At 43.1% G+C, this 15265-nt stretch overlaps 2 protein-coding genes across 3 annotated transcripts in view; both read left to right on the top strand.

The window, feature by feature from the left end:
• LOC118940319 overlaps window positions 1-15265 on the top strand; it is a 104620-nt gene that overhangs the window by 84547 nt on the left and 4808 nt on the right. The gene's annotated exons all lie outside the window — the stretch shown is intronic.
• LOC118940325 (B-cell receptor CD22-like) lies at window positions 11058-13146 on the top strand. 2 transcript variants are annotated; one of them, XM_036949073.1, is made up of 6 exons: window positions 11058-11200; window positions 11336-11599; window positions 11811-11907; window positions 12000-12054; window positions 12169-12404; window positions 12973-13146. In XM_036949073.1, exons 2-6 carry the CDS (start codon window positions 11566-11568, stop codon window positions 13052-13054), a joined length of 504 nt encoding a protein of 167 aa, XP_036804968.1. In that variant the 5' UTR covers window positions 11058-11200; window positions 11336-11565; the 3' UTR covers window positions 13055-13146. The 2 variants fall into 2 exon arrangements, with proteins under 2 accessions (XP_036804968.1, XP_036804967.1); XM_036949072.1 differs by lacking the exon at window positions 11058-11200 and having other exon boundaries at window positions 11213-11599.

Here is a 15265-nt window from a genome sequence, read left to right as displayed (position 1 = left end):
TCGTTGCTCCAGAGCCTTTCCGTTCACCTTCCCACTCCTGGGCCAGACTACACTCAATCATATGACCCACTGAAGAGATGAGTCTTCAGTAAAGACTTAAAGGTTGAGACCGAGTTTGTGTCTCTGACATGGGTAGGCAGACCGTTCCATAAAAATGGAGATCTATAATAGGAGAAAGCCCTGCCTCCAGCTGTTTGCTTAGAAATTCTAGGGACAATTAGGAGGCCTGCGTCTTGTGACCGTAGCGTACGTGTAGGTATGTACGGCAGGACCAAATCAGAGAGATAGGTAGGAGCAAGCCCATGTAATGCTTTGTAGGTTAGCAGTAAAACCTTGAAATCAGCCCTTGCTTTGACAGGAAGCCAGTGTAGAGAGGCTAGCACTGTAGTAATATGATAATTTTTTTTTAGCTCTGTGCAGATGTTGCCTGTAATCCATGGCTTCTGGTTGGTACGTCTGTAAGTCACTGTGGTGACAATGTCGGCGATGCACTTATTAATGAAGCGGTGAAAGACGTGGTCAATTCCTTAATGTTATTGGATGAATCCCGGAACATATTCTAGTCTGTGCAACAAGTGAAACAGTCCTGTCCCGTATTGAGCGTGTCTCTGGTAGGTCCTGTTTGAGTATTAGCTTGTAGGCAGGAAGCAGGAGGACAAAGGTATGGTCTGATTTGCCAAAGAGAGGGCAAGGGAGGGCCTTTTATTCATGTGTAGAGTATAGGTGAACTAGAGTTTTGTTCCTCCTAGTTGGACAGGTGAGGATCCAAAAGTATTCTTTGGCTGTCCCCATAGGAGCACCCTTTTTGGTTCTATGTAGAATTATTTTTGGTTCCAGGTAGAACCTTTTTGTGTTCCATGTAGAACCCTCTGTGGAAAGGGTTCTACATGGAACCCAAAAGTGTTCTATCTGGAAACAAAAACAGTTCTTCAAAGTGTTCTCCTATGTGGAGAACCAAACAACCCTTTTAGGTTCTAGATAGCACCATTTGTTTTCTACGAGTGTAGACAAATCAGCAAGATGTAAATCCACGTTCAGCCACGACTCTGAGAAACATATATTACAGTTATTCAGGTCCCGTTGACAGGATAGCCTCGAGCTCATCCAGTTTGTTGGTCTATTTGTTGGTCTATTTGATCACCGACGTAATCTCGTCAGGATGCCTGCTCGCTTGACTCTCGGCTGCCGGGGATCAGGGTTGCTGGGTATCAGGGTCTGGTTCGGAGTAAGTTGCAGACTCGTTGAAGTTGAAATTTTAGTCCAAATCAAGATTAGTGATCACTGTTGTGATGTTTAGAAGCTGTAGGCCAAAGGAAATGTGTCACTACTTCCACCGAAGTCGGTCCCTCTCCTTGTTCGGGCGGCGTTCGGTGGTCGACGTCACCAGCCTTCTAGCCATCACCTATCCACTTTTCATTTTCCGTTACTTTTGTCCTTGTCTTACACACCTGGTTTCACTCCCTCAATTACTCATTATTTAACCCTCTGTCCCCCATGTTTGTTAGTGAGTGATTGTTTGTTGTATTTACGGTCCGTATTGTGGGCTAGGTATTATTGACTATTTTTAAGTCTTGAGTAAAATGACGTGTATTATTTATCTCTGCTGTCCTGCACCTGACTCCTCTGCACCAGCTACACCCAGACCTATTACAACATGATGGCAGAGACATTAAGAACAAAAAAAAGTTAAGACCAGCATAAAAAACACAAATTAGCATCCACTGCAGCACCATCTCCTTCTATCACCAGCCTCCTCTGCTGTACATAAGGGCCAACATTGTAACATAATATGATAGTGGCTAATACTACTATAGACATCAGTGTTTGTGTGCTTAAATGTGACTTGGTCAAGTACTAGCCAGTGTTGTGTTTCATTAGTTTGTTATGTTGTTATTGACCCAAAATGTTTGAGGACATTATTATTAGGTACCAGTACTAAACACAACGACCAACAGTGGTTGTGTGTGTGTGTGTGTGTGTGGTTTTACTATCCTTGTGTGGACCAGAAGTCCTCACAAGGACAGAAAATCAAGGAAAAGTTGGACAAGTGGGTACATTTCACAGGTCCACACAAGGAAAAAGGCTATTTTTGTTTGAGGGTTAATTATGAGTTAGATTTAGGTTTAGGGGTTAGGATTAAGATTAGGGTTAGTGGTTAGGGTTAGGTTTAGGGGTTAGGGTTAGGGGTTAGGGTTAGGGTTAGTGGTTAGGGTTAGGGTTAGGTTTATGGGTTAGGGTTAGGGTTAGGTTTAGGGGTTAGGGTTAGGTTTAGGGGTAAGGGTTAGGGTTAGGTTTAGGGGTTAGGGTTAGGGTTAGGTTTAGGGGTTAGGGTTAGGGTTAGGTTTAGGGGTTAGGTTTAGGGGTTAGGGTTAGGGTTAGGTTTAGGGGTTAGGGTTAGGGTTAGGGTTAGGGGTTAGGGGTTAGTGGTTAGGAAAAACATTTTGAATGGGAATAGATGTTTTGGTCCCCACCAGGAATGAACACAACATTTTGTCTGTGTTGTTTATGATTAGTTTACTCCAATTAGAGGAGAGGAGGTAGGGTAAGGGGAACATAATAAAGATTCAGATTGTTTAATAGTCACATGCACAGGGTTGCAGGTGTAATTGCAGGGTACAGTGAAAATCAGGCTTCGAGCTCCAACATGCAGGACTAGTGAAATAAAATGATGAAAAATGGTAATGAAAACAACAGAAATAGAACTAGCACTATATAGATAATAACTCTGGCAGTGATGAATAATGACCATTGGGGTGGAGGCAGAGTAAAGACTGTAGAGGGGGTGGGGTGGAATGACCATAGGGGGAGCAGCAGCATGATCCTTGAGTGGAAAATATATTTACAAAAAATACATATAAAAACTGAAACGGCCTCTCACTTTCAACTGCGTTTATTTTCAGCAAACTTAACATGTGTCAATATTTCTATGATAACAAGATTGAACAACTGAGACATAGACTGACCAAGTTCCACAGATATGTGACGAACAGAAAGGGCATAATGTCACCCTGAACAAACGGGGGGGGGGGGGGGGGGGGGGATCAAAATCAAAAGTAACTCTCAGTATCTGGTGTGGCCACCAGCTGCATTAAGTACTGCAGTGCATCTCCTCCACATGGACTGCACCAGATTGGCCAGATCTTGCTGTGAGATTTTACCTCACTCTACCACCAAGGCACCTGCAAGTTCCCAGACATTTCTGGTGGGAATGGCCCTAGCCCTCACCCGCCGATCCAACAGGTCCCAGACGTGCTCATTGGGATTGAGATCCGGGCTCTTCGCTGGCCATGGCAGAACACTGACATTCCTGTCTTGCAGGAAATCACGCACAGAACGAGCAGTATTGCTGGTGGCATTGTCATGCTGGAGGGTCATATCAGGACGAGCCTGCAGGAAGGGTACCACATGAGGGAGGAGGATGTCTTCCCTGTAATGCACAGCTTTGAGATTGCCTGCAATGACAACAAGCTCAGTCCAATGATGCTGTGACACACCACCCCAGACCATGACGGACCCTCCACCTCCAAATCGATCCCGCTCCAGAGTACAGGCCTCGGTGTAAAGCTCAGTCCTTTGACGATGAAAGCGAATCCAACCATCACCCTGGTGATACAATTCGTGACTCATCAGTGAAGATATCTTTTTGCCAGTCCTGTCTGGTCCAGGAACGGTGGGTTTGTGCCCATAGGCGACGCTGTTGCCGGTGATGTCTGGTTAGGACCTGCCTTACAACAGGCCTACAAGTCCTCAGTCCAGCCTCTCTCAGCCTACTGTTGTACTGATCCTGTGCAGGTGTTGTTACGCGTGGTCTGCCACTGCGAGGATGATCAGAATTGGAAATGATTCAGACAATTACATTGATTGAAGCCACAATCTATCTGCAATATTGAATCTGAACAACCCCCTTAAAAAAAGTGTGTGTGTGCCACTTGCTGTTTATCCTCACAGCTTGGTGATAGTAGCTATCATTCAACCTGGTGGTCAGTCTTTAGGCTGCTGTACAGCTTGGTGATAACAGCTATCATTCAACCTGGTGGTCAGTCTTTAGGCTGCTGTACAGCTTGGTGATAGCAGCTATCATTCAACCTGGTGGTCAGTCTTTAGGCTGCTGTACAGCTTGGTGATAGCAGCTATCATTCAACCTGTTGGTCAGTCTTTAGGCTGCTGTACAGCTTGGTGATAGCAGCTATCATTCAACCTGGTGGTCAGTCTTTAGGCTGCTGTACAACTTGGTGATAGCAGCTATCATTCAACCTGGTGGTCAGTCTTTAGGCTGCTGTACAGCTTGGTGATAGCAGCTATCATTCAACCTGTTGGTTAGTCTTTAGGCTGCTGTACAGCTTGGTGATAGCAGCTATCATTCAACCTGGTGGTCAGTCTTTAGGCTGCTGTACAGCTTGGTGATAGCAGCTATCATTCAACCTGTTGGTCAGTCTTTAGGCTGCTGTACAGCTTGGTGATAAGCAGCTATCATTGAACCTGTTGGTCAGTCTTTAGGCTGCTGTAAAGCTTGGTGATAGCAGCTATCATTCAACCTGGTGGTCAGTCTTTAGGCTGCTGTACAGCTTGGTGATAACAGCTATCATTCAACCTGGTGGTCAGTCTTTATGCTGCTTTACAGCTTGGTGATAGCAGCTATCATTCAACCTGGTGGTCAGTCTTTAGGCTGCTGTTCAGCTTGGTGATAGCAGCTATCATTCAACCTGGTGGCCAGTCTTTAGGCTGCTGTACAGCTTGGTGATAGCAGCTATCATTCAACCTGTTGGTCAGTCTTTAGGCTGCTGTACAGCTTGGTGATAGCAGCTATCATTCAACCTGGTGGTCAGTCTTTAGGCTGCTGTACAGCTTGGTGATAGCAGCTATCATTCAACCTGGTGGTCAGTCTTTAGGCTGCTGTACAGCTTGGTTATAGCAGCTATCATTCAACCTGGTGGTCAGTCTTTAGGCTGCTGTACAGCTTGGTGATAGCAGCTATCATTGAACCTGTTGGTCAGTCTTTAGGCTGCTGTACAGCTTGGTGATAGCAGCTATCATTCAACCTGGTGGTCAGTCTTTAGGCTGCTGTACAGCTTGGTGATAGCAGCTATCATTCAACCTGGTGGTCAGTCTTTAGGCTGCTGTACAGCTTGGTGATAGCAGCTATCATTCAACCTGTTGGTCAGTCTTTAGGCTGCTGTACAGCTTGGTGATAGCAGCTATCATTCAACCTGGTGGTCAGTCTTTAGGCTGCTGTTCAGCTTGGTGATAGCAGCTATCATTCAACCTGGTGGTCAGTCTTTAGGCTGCTGTACAGCTTGGTGATAGCAGCTATCATTCAACCTGTTGGTTAGTCTTTAGGCTGCTGTACAGCTTGTTGATAGCGGCTATCATTCAACCTGGTGGTCAGTCTTTAGGCTGCTGTACAGCTTAGTGATAGCAGCTATCATTCAACCTGTTGGTCAGTCTTTAGGCTGCTGTACAGCTTGGTGATAGCAGCTATCATTGAACCTGTTGGTCAGTCTTTACGCTGCTGTACAGCTTGGTGATAGCAGCTATCATTCAACCTGGTGGTCAATCTTTAGGCTGCTGTACAGCTTGGTGATAGCAGCTATCATTCAACCTGTTGGTCAGTCTTTAGGCTGCTGTACAGCTTGGTGATAAGCAGCTATCATTGAACATGTTGGTCAGTCTTTAGGCTGCTGTAAAGCTTGGTGATAGCAGCTATCATTCAACCTGGTGGTCAGTCTTTAGGCTGCTGTACAGCTTGGTGATAACAGCTATCATTCAACCTGGTGGTCAGTCTTTATGCTGCTTTACAGCTTGGTGATAGCAGCTATCATTCAACCTGGTGGTCAGTCTTTAGGCTGCTGTTCAGCTTGGTGATAGCAGCTATCATTCAACCTGGTGGCCAGTCTTTAGGCTGCTGTACAGCTTGGTGATAGCAGCTATCATTCAACCTGTTTGTCAGTCTTTAGGCTGCTGTACAGCTTGGTGATAGCAGCTATCATTCAACCTGGTGGTCAGTCTTTAGGCTGCTGTACAGCTTGGTGATAGCAGCTATCATTCAACCTGTTGGTCAGTCTTTAGGCTGCTGTACAGCTTGGTGATAGCAGCTATCATTCAACCTGGTGGTCAGTCTTTAGGCTGCTGTACAGCTTGGTGATAGCAGCTATCATTCAACCTGGTGGTCAGTCTTTAGGCTGCTGTACAGCTTGGTTATAGCAGCTATCATTCAACCTGGTGGTCAGTCTTTAGGCTGCTGTACAGCTTGGTGATAGCAGCTATCATTGAACCTGTTGGTCAGTCTTTAGGCTGCTGTACAGCTTGGTGATAGCAGCTATCATTCAACCTGGTGGTCAGTCTTTAGGCTGCTGTACAGCTTGGTGATAGCAGCTATCATTCAACCTGGTGGTCAGTCTTTAGGCTGCTGTACAGCTTGGTGATAGCAGCTATCATTCAACCTGGTGGTCAGTCTTTAGGCTGCTGTACAGCTTGGTGATAGCAGCTATCATTGAACCTGTTGGTCAGTCTTTAGGCTGCTGTACAGCTTGGTGATAGCAGCTATCATTCAACCTGGTGGTCAGTCTTTAGGCTGCTGTACAGCTTGGTGATAGCAGCTATCATTCAACCTGGTGGTCAGTCTTTAGGCTGCTGTACAGCTTGGTGATAGCAGCTATCATTCAACCTGGTGGTCAGTCTTTAGGCTGCTGTACAGCTTGGCGGACCGTAAATGATGGAACATTTATCCTCCTATATTTGGGTTTCTGAGACGAAAACAGCTTCTGAATAATCAAAATATGTGTTTAGAGTAATACAGATCTGTCCAATAAGAGATTGTTGTTGTTGATGATGATGATGATGATGATGATGATGATGATGATTACTTTACTGTATCCATTAGGAAATAGGTTTTGCATCATACAGCATGTCATCTGAAATAGACAGATGTAGACAGACATGCAAGACATCACACACATTACATACATAGTGCAATAGACTTACAGACAGACAGTATTCACATAGACAACCATAAAGCACAATACAACACAATATGAGCCTGGTTCATTTTCAGTAATGAGGCCCTGTACCCTATTTACAGTTTAAACTTCTATGTATCAGGTGGAGTTATTCACCAGCTATAGAGTTGTTGTTTATGTTTCTAAGACTGCAGGGTGGGAGATGCAACAATGTCCTTGAGAACAGCAGGAAGTGTGTTGGTGGTCTTTCTCTGGTCTGTAGCAGGTATGGTCTCATTCTTATCTTTTAGTTGCTCTGTTTAACAATCTACAGACATTTATAAAAGGATAAGAATCATAATGTTATTCTGGTGTGTTCTGTTAGGAGTTTCCACTTCACTTTAAATAGTTATCTTTCACACCTCACTGAGTGATGCTTTTCTACAGTTTCCATTCACACTCAGCAACTACAGCAACAAAGTGTGAACAAACCCTACTTTCAGTGTGAGCCAAATGACCTTAGCTTAAGTCTGATACCATTGTGTTGTATGACTGTGTTTCAGTGGTACAGGGTCAGGATGGCTGGAGTGTGACTTACACCACTCAGAGTATCTGTACCTTGAAGGGGTCAACAGTGGATCTGTCCTGCTCTTACACATATCCCAGTGGTACAGTCACAACATCCTTCTGGTTCACTAAATATGATGCTGAGGGTCCTGTAAGTTTGAGTGATGACCCAGACTACAAAGGACTTGTGACGTACCGCAAGGATAAAGAGAATGGTCACACCCTGACAATCACAGACCTGAGAGAGACTGACTCAGCTATGTACAAATTCAGATTTACAGATCAGACTGGAACATGGAGGTATACTGGTGATCCTGGAGTCACTCTGTCTGTTACAGGTACAGTAACATTCTATATACTGGTGATCCTGGAGTCACTCTGTCTGTCACAGGTACAATTGCATTCAATATAGTTAAACTGTTGAATTTAATTTAGTTCAGGAAAATGTCTTGGTTTGTAGTTATCTCTGTATAACATAGGATTTCCAACATCTTTGTATTTGAGTGATAAGTCAGTGATAAAGGGATTTACAGGGATATTGTTTTTTCTCCAGGTCTTCAGGTGAAGGTGACTGGTGGACATCAGGATAAGACACTGACCTGTAGCACCACCTGTATTCTGACTGACAACCCCACCTACATCTGGTACAAGAACGGACAACAACTAGATGAGAGCACCTCCCCCCAGTACAAAGACCCAGTCTCCAGTAACTATGAAGACAGCTACTCCTGTGCTGTAAAAGGCCACGAGGATCTCCTCTCTCCTGCAGTGTGTGAGTGTGAATCTAATATGGAATCTAATATAGCAAGTATACAGAATGATTGTACTATGTCCTTTTGGTCTCACTGTATAATTTGATGGGGCTTTTATGAAAATAACTGAAAATACTGTATAATGTACTTATGTGATTCCATTATGTTTTAGGTGTCCAGGGTCAGGACTGCAACACAGTGGCTTACACCAAGAGGACAATCTGTGCCTTGAAGGGGTCAACAGTGGACATTTCCTGTACTTATGGCAGTGGTTATGATACTGTCACATCATCACTCTGGTTTAGTCCTAAACAGAGATCTAGGTGGAGGGATAAGTTGATACCTGAGGACCTAACCACAGACCCAGGGTATGCAGGTCGTGTGGAGTATGTTGGAGAGAAGGAGAGCGGTCGCTCCACCCTGAGAATCACAGATCTGAGAGAGGAGGACTCTGCTGAGTACAAGTTCATATTCAACACACAAACCTCAGGATGGGGGTACAGTTTCCCTGGAACAACTCTGACTGTCACAGGTAACACTGGATCATGTTTATACATACATTTCTATTAGATGTTTAATTATACATGTTTTTATCCATAATACACTATTGGTTTAATGATGTTATTGTCATTTACTCTGTATTCAGAACTGCAGGTGAAGGTGACTCCTGCCACAGAGGCATGGAAGAGGACGCTGACCTGTATCACCACCTGTACTCTGACTGACAACCCCACCTACATCTGGTACAAGAACGGACACACAGTAAAGGAGGACACTTCCAGCCTGTACCCAGACTCCTTTAGTCATGTAGACAGCTACTCCTGTGCTGTAAAAGGCCATGAGGATCTCCTCTCTCCTGCAGTGTGTGAGTGTGGACTTTTACATACAACATTTGTTTCAGGTTGTCAGACGATCATTATTGAATTTGCTGTGAATGTGACGTCCACTTCTGCTTTAGTTCCGTATGCTTTGCCACGCAGTGTTGAATGGACTTCAAGATATATAATCACATTCATGAAAATGCAGTTAATGGATGAATTTACTTCTACCAGATACCTGTCAATATGTTGTTGTGCCTGTACACCATTGCACTACATTTTTGAGCCCTGAAGACCCATGAAAAAAACTACAAAAGTTTAAAAACTACAAAGCTTAATGATAGTCACTTCCTGGTTACTTTCACAGGATATGATTTAAACATTATTATTTATATATTTTCATTTGTACTTGGAGGTGAGGTGCCCTGATTGGTGTCACTCGTTAGTCAGAATGTGTTACAACTGTGGGGTTTTATTTTGTTTGCCTCTTCTTGGGTAAATGTTGTGGTGCTCATGTCTTTTTGTTCCAGTTGTTGTTGATAGTACATTTTCAATGGACTCCCCCATGAGTGTCTTTCAGAGCCCACTGGTCTCATTTTTGTCTTTGTCAGTGACTCTTTTGTTACTTCCCATTTCTGTTTTGTTTAAATTTGAGATTTTCTTGCTGGGGAACGTGACAGCATAAGTGTATACAGTAGATGTTGTAATTAAGAATTGTATAAAGGTGTTATATGGTCTTGTATTTCAGGTAAGAAGTGTTGGAAAGTGACTTACACCCATCAGAGTATCTGTGCTTTGAAGGGGTCAACAGTGGACATATCCTGCTCTTACACATATCCCAGTTATCATGAGATCAAACAAGCTTTCTGGTTTACTAAATGGTCTGGTATGGAGGCTGAAGATCTGAGCTCAGTGTCAGGGTATGAGGGTCATATAGAGTACCTTGGGGATAAGGAGAGTGACTGTACCCTGAGAATCACAGACCTGAGATTGAGTGACTCTGCTGGGTTCAGGTTCAGATTCATAACATCTGGAGGAAGGTTTTCTGGCTCACCTGTCTCCCTGACTGTCACAGGTAATCTGTCACACATCTCACATCTATGACACATGTCTAGATAGCTGTAATGTGAGTGTTGTTTTGTATGTATGCTAATGAGAATGTTGTGTTTTAATCTGTTTTATTGATTCTATGGAACTCAGGACTTCCTGGAAAACAGTGGAAATTATTTGTTGACTGTCCTGTCTAAATATATCAAATGAATGACCGTAATTACCTTATTTAAGGGCAGTCATGCAGACACTGCAGTGTTATGTAACAGGGAAAAAAACAAATATAATATTTCACATAATAGGACATATATAGGAGGAGAATAATGATTTGGTTCCTTTTACTCTAGATGTTGTGTTGGAGATGGATCCTACATCTGTGTCAGAGGGGGAGAAAGTCACACTGAGATGTAGAACCAACTGTACACTGGACCCCATCACAGCCTACAGTTGGTATAAGAATGGACAGTCTATACCAAACAGCAACACCTCCTCTCCTGTCTATATCATATTCTCAGTCAGCAGTGAGGATGCAGGCAGATACTCCTGTTCTGTAGAAGGCCATGAGGATCTCCCCTCTGCTGAAGAGACTCTCACTGTCACATGTAAGTACATTTGGGATTTTAATGTCCAGTTTGATTTACTGACAATGTTGATACTTGAATATAGAATAGATTGTTTTACACATAAATATATCTATCAATACATATTTTAGTGTGTAACATCCTGTCACTCCCTGACCATAGAGAGTCCTCGGTTCTCTATGTTGTTTAGGTCAGAGCGTGACTAAGGGGGGTGTTCTAGTCATTTATTTTCTATGTGGCTGGTTTGTGTGGCTCCCAATTAGAGGCAGCTGGTAATTGTTGCCTCTAATTGGGGATCATATTTAGGAAGCCCTTTCTCCCACCTGCATTGTGGGATATTGTTTTTGAGTGAGTTCATGTTGCACCTCAGTACTGTCGGGCGTTGTTTGTTTCTTGGTTTATTTTAAGTTTCACTAAAAATAAAGATGTAGAACTCCAATCATGCTGTGCCTTGGTCCGTCTCTCTACACGATCGTGACTCATCCATTTCCCTGAATGTGCATTACCACAATGTCATCATTATTTTTAGTGATTCTGTTTCACATTTTCTTTTGCTCTGAATTAATAATTTATAAATTATTTCAACTAAACACAAATGTTGCTATAAATAAATACAATGTATTTTACACCAGATGGTCCAAGGAACACCTCAGTGTCAGTCAGTCCCTCTGGTGAAATAGTGGAGGGCAGTTCAGTGACTCTGACCTGCAGCAGTGATGCCAACCCACCTGTGGACAAATACACCTGGTACAAGAAGAACGTAGCCTCACCAAAAGCATCAGGACAGAGTTACAGCATCACTAACATCATCTCTGAGGACAGAGGAGAATATTACTGTGAGGCCCAGAATGGAAGAGGATCTATGAACTCTACAGCTCTGATGATCATTGAAGCAGGTAAAGTTACATCTTCAATACTTCAATACAAAATTATGTTCAATAAGAAATGATGTTTCAAGGTATATTCTTCTAGTTTGCCTCATTACACTTTGGTTTATAACCATACATAGGCTTCTATATACAAGTATTGCATTAATGTCCTGTATTGCTGTATATTCGTTTTCACTTCATAATAACCTGTACTCATATCATCTATATTATCTTTTAGAGAAACAAACCTCAGTTCTAACTGCAGCTGTAGGAATCATAGTGGTTGTTCTGGGTGTCATACTGGCTTCATGTCTCTCTGGACTCATGTGGTTCAGGTGAGTGAAAATGCATATTTTAAAGATTATTTCACTTTATTATCTTCATTACTTTATTAATATATTCATTCACTCACTAATTTACAAAACAGGAAGAAGGTCTCCAAAACCACCTCTGACACAAGACACACGGCAGGCAATGGACAGGTGAGTCTGTTGAAACAGATGTAGGATTGTTTTTATTGCTTTGTGGGACATTTCCACTCTTCATGCTGTCTGTCCCCAGGTCTATTTATATTGTCTGTTCTCTCTCTCCATCAGGGAGACTCTAGTCCAGTGTATGACAACATCTCAGGCATGGCCTTCACCCCTACTGCAGCACAGACAGCGGCCACCGTCGACCAAGATGACATTCACTTCGCCAGCGTCCACGTCTCTCACTCCAAAAACCAGGAAGTGCCTCTGTACTCCACCGTCCAACTGCTTCAACCCCAGAAACAGGATGAGGATGTCCAGTACGCTGCTGTGAATTTCAACCTCCCCAGTGCTGCCACCTGGTGAGCATATTCTGCCATTACAACAACATAGAATCTATACTATATAGAACATGTGAACACACAGACAGCATCAAGGCCATTCATATGCTGCTGCTTATTGGAGGAGAGGACAATGATGTCATTAAAATAAGCAAAACAGTTGACCCCTAGTGACCCCTCATTGCTCCCTGATAACTCCATCACTATCTGAGGGTTGAAGGAGAAATCTTCATGTCAAGTGACATTTCATTGAACTCTATGGTGAACTATAAGGGCATACTATGGTGTGACAGTGAACACTTTGAAAAGTCGCAGTTTTAATGTCTAAAAGGTTCCAGGGCCATTCTTCAGGCCAAATGGCATTTCCTGAAACTACAAACTCAACAATTTACATCTCAAGACAGTTACTATGACATGTCTACAATGAAGGAGTGATGTGATGATGGTTTTGAGTAACTGTTCTGCTTGCATTCCAAATGGCACCCTATTCCCTATTTAGTTCACTACTGGTCTAAAGTAGTGCATGCAAAAAGGGAGTAGGGTGCCATTTGGGACTCATGTTCAGTTTAACGTCTGTTTCTTTCTCCAGGTCCACGGTGGAACAAGCAGCTGAGGAGGATCCCTCTGTTCTCTACAGTACAGTCAACAAACCCAGAACCAAGAAGACCTGAACACAATAAACCCAGAACCCAGAAGACCTGAACACAATAAACCCAGAACCAAGAAGACCTGATAAACCCAGAACCAAGAACTGAAAACAACAAACCCAGAACCAAGAAGACCTGATAAACCCAGAACCAAGAACTGAAAACAACAAACCCAAAACCAAGAAGACCTGACAAATCCAAAACCAAGAACTGAAAACAACAAACCCAGAACCAAGAAGACCTGAACACAACAAACCCAGAACCAAGAAGACCTGATAAACCCAGAACCAAGAACTGAAAACAACAAACCCAAGAACTGAAAACAACAAACCCAGAACCAAGAACTGAAAACAACAAACCCAGAACCAAGAACTGAAAACAACAAACCCAGAACCAAGAACTGAAAACAACAAACCCAGAACCAAGAAGACCTTGTGTATCTGGGCCCGTATATTATAACTCAGTGGTATAATTAAGCAATAAGGTCTGAGGCGGTGTGGTATATTGGCCTATATACTGTACCACGGCTAATGACTGTTGTTCTGCACAACGCAGAGTGCCTTGATACAGCCCTTAGCCGTGGTATATTGACCATATACTACAAGCCCGAGGGCCGTATTGCTATTATAAACTGGTTACCAACATAAATAGAAAGTAAACAAATATTTTGGTGTCATACCAGTGTTCTATTGTCTGAAATACTGTATGTGAAATGAAATGCTTATTCAGCCAATCAGCATCCAGGACCTAAACTACCTGGTTTATAATAGTATCTAATAATATACAGTGCATTCGGAAAGTATTCAGACCCCTTGACTTTTTCCACATTTTGTTATGTTACAGCCTTATTCTAAAATTGAATAAATATTTTTTTCCCCTCATCAATCTACACACAATACCCCATAATGACAAAGCAAAAACTGGTTTTTAGAAAGGTTTGCAAATGGATTAAAAATACAAAATGGAAGTATCACATTACGTAAGTATACAGACCCTTTACTCAGTACTTTGTTAAAGCACCATTGGCAGCGAGTCTTTCTTGGGTATCATGCTACCAGCTTAAACATTTTTTAGTAAATGTGGTTGTCTGTTACCCAAATAAATTCAATTAGTTTATATACACTTTATATATAGTTTGCTTGATTAAAAAAAAAATGTTTAAAGTTTTTATGACAGTTATAGCACCATTTTGCCTCAAAATTCAGGAAGTAATTCTGCTTGATGCAATGTTTCTTATTACTTTTATCACAACATTACTAATGTGTGAAGTGTAAACAAATCATAAAAATGCTGCTGTAATTCAGAATCCACTTTGTCCAGAGCAGCTGTGTGATGCACAAAAATGCCAGTTTATGGAAGTCACTTCACTTGAATGTCAGAGGTAACAGAGTTAACTTCTAGCTGGCTAGCTAGCTTTCGGTATCACTGAACAACGTCTGCTTCATGTAGCTAACAAGCCAGATGAGAGAGCTAGTTCACTGAATTCATACGCCAGTCCAACGTCATCTCTTAATAACACAGTATCTTTACATGGTTGGTTTATTCTGTCTACATTTCTTTACATTTTCAAATGTTATTTGACAATTTATTTGGTGTATTTTCATTTGTATCTTTATGCTGCCATCTTTTGTTTGAATCCTCCCCTGACTCCGCCCACTTATTCCCGAAGTAGACATGACTCCGCCCACTTCTTCCCCGAAGTAGACATGACTCCGCCCACTTCTTCCACAAAGTAGACATGACTCCGCCCACATCTTCCCCAAAGTAGACCTGGCTCCGCCCACTTCTTCCCCGAAGTAGACATGACTCCGCCCACATCTTCCCCGAAGTAGACCTGACTCCGCCCACTTCGTCCCCGAAGTAGACCTGACCCCGCCCACGTCTTCCCCGAAGTAGACCCGACTCCGCCTACTTCTTCCCCGAAGTAGACCTGACTCCGCCCACGTCTTCCCAGAAGTATACCTAACTCCGCCCACTTCATCCCCGAAGTAGACCTGACTCCGCCCACGTCTTCCCAGAAGTAGACCTAACTCCGCCCACGTCTTCCCAGAAGTAGACCTGACTCCGCCCACTTCTCATCCGAAGTAGACCTGACTCCGCCCACTTCTTCCCCGAAGTAGACCTGACTCTGTCCACTTCTTCCCCGAAGTAGACCTGACTCCGCCCACTTCTTCCCCGAAGTAGACCTGACTCCGCCCACTTCTTCCCCAAAGTAGACCTTGTGAGCATCGTAGA

The sequence above is a fragment of the Oncorhynchus mykiss genome, chromosome 17, assembly GCF_013265735.2.
Source record: "Oncorhynchus mykiss isolate Arlee chromosome 17, USDA_OmykA_1.1, whole genome shotgun sequence".
NCBI classification, from domain to species: Eukaryota; Metazoa; Chordata; class Actinopteri; order Salmoniformes; family Salmonidae; genus Oncorhynchus; species Oncorhynchus mykiss.
The sequence above is the reverse complement of the archived record's forward strand: the minus strand, read 5'-3'. Positions and strand labels throughout refer to the sequence as shown.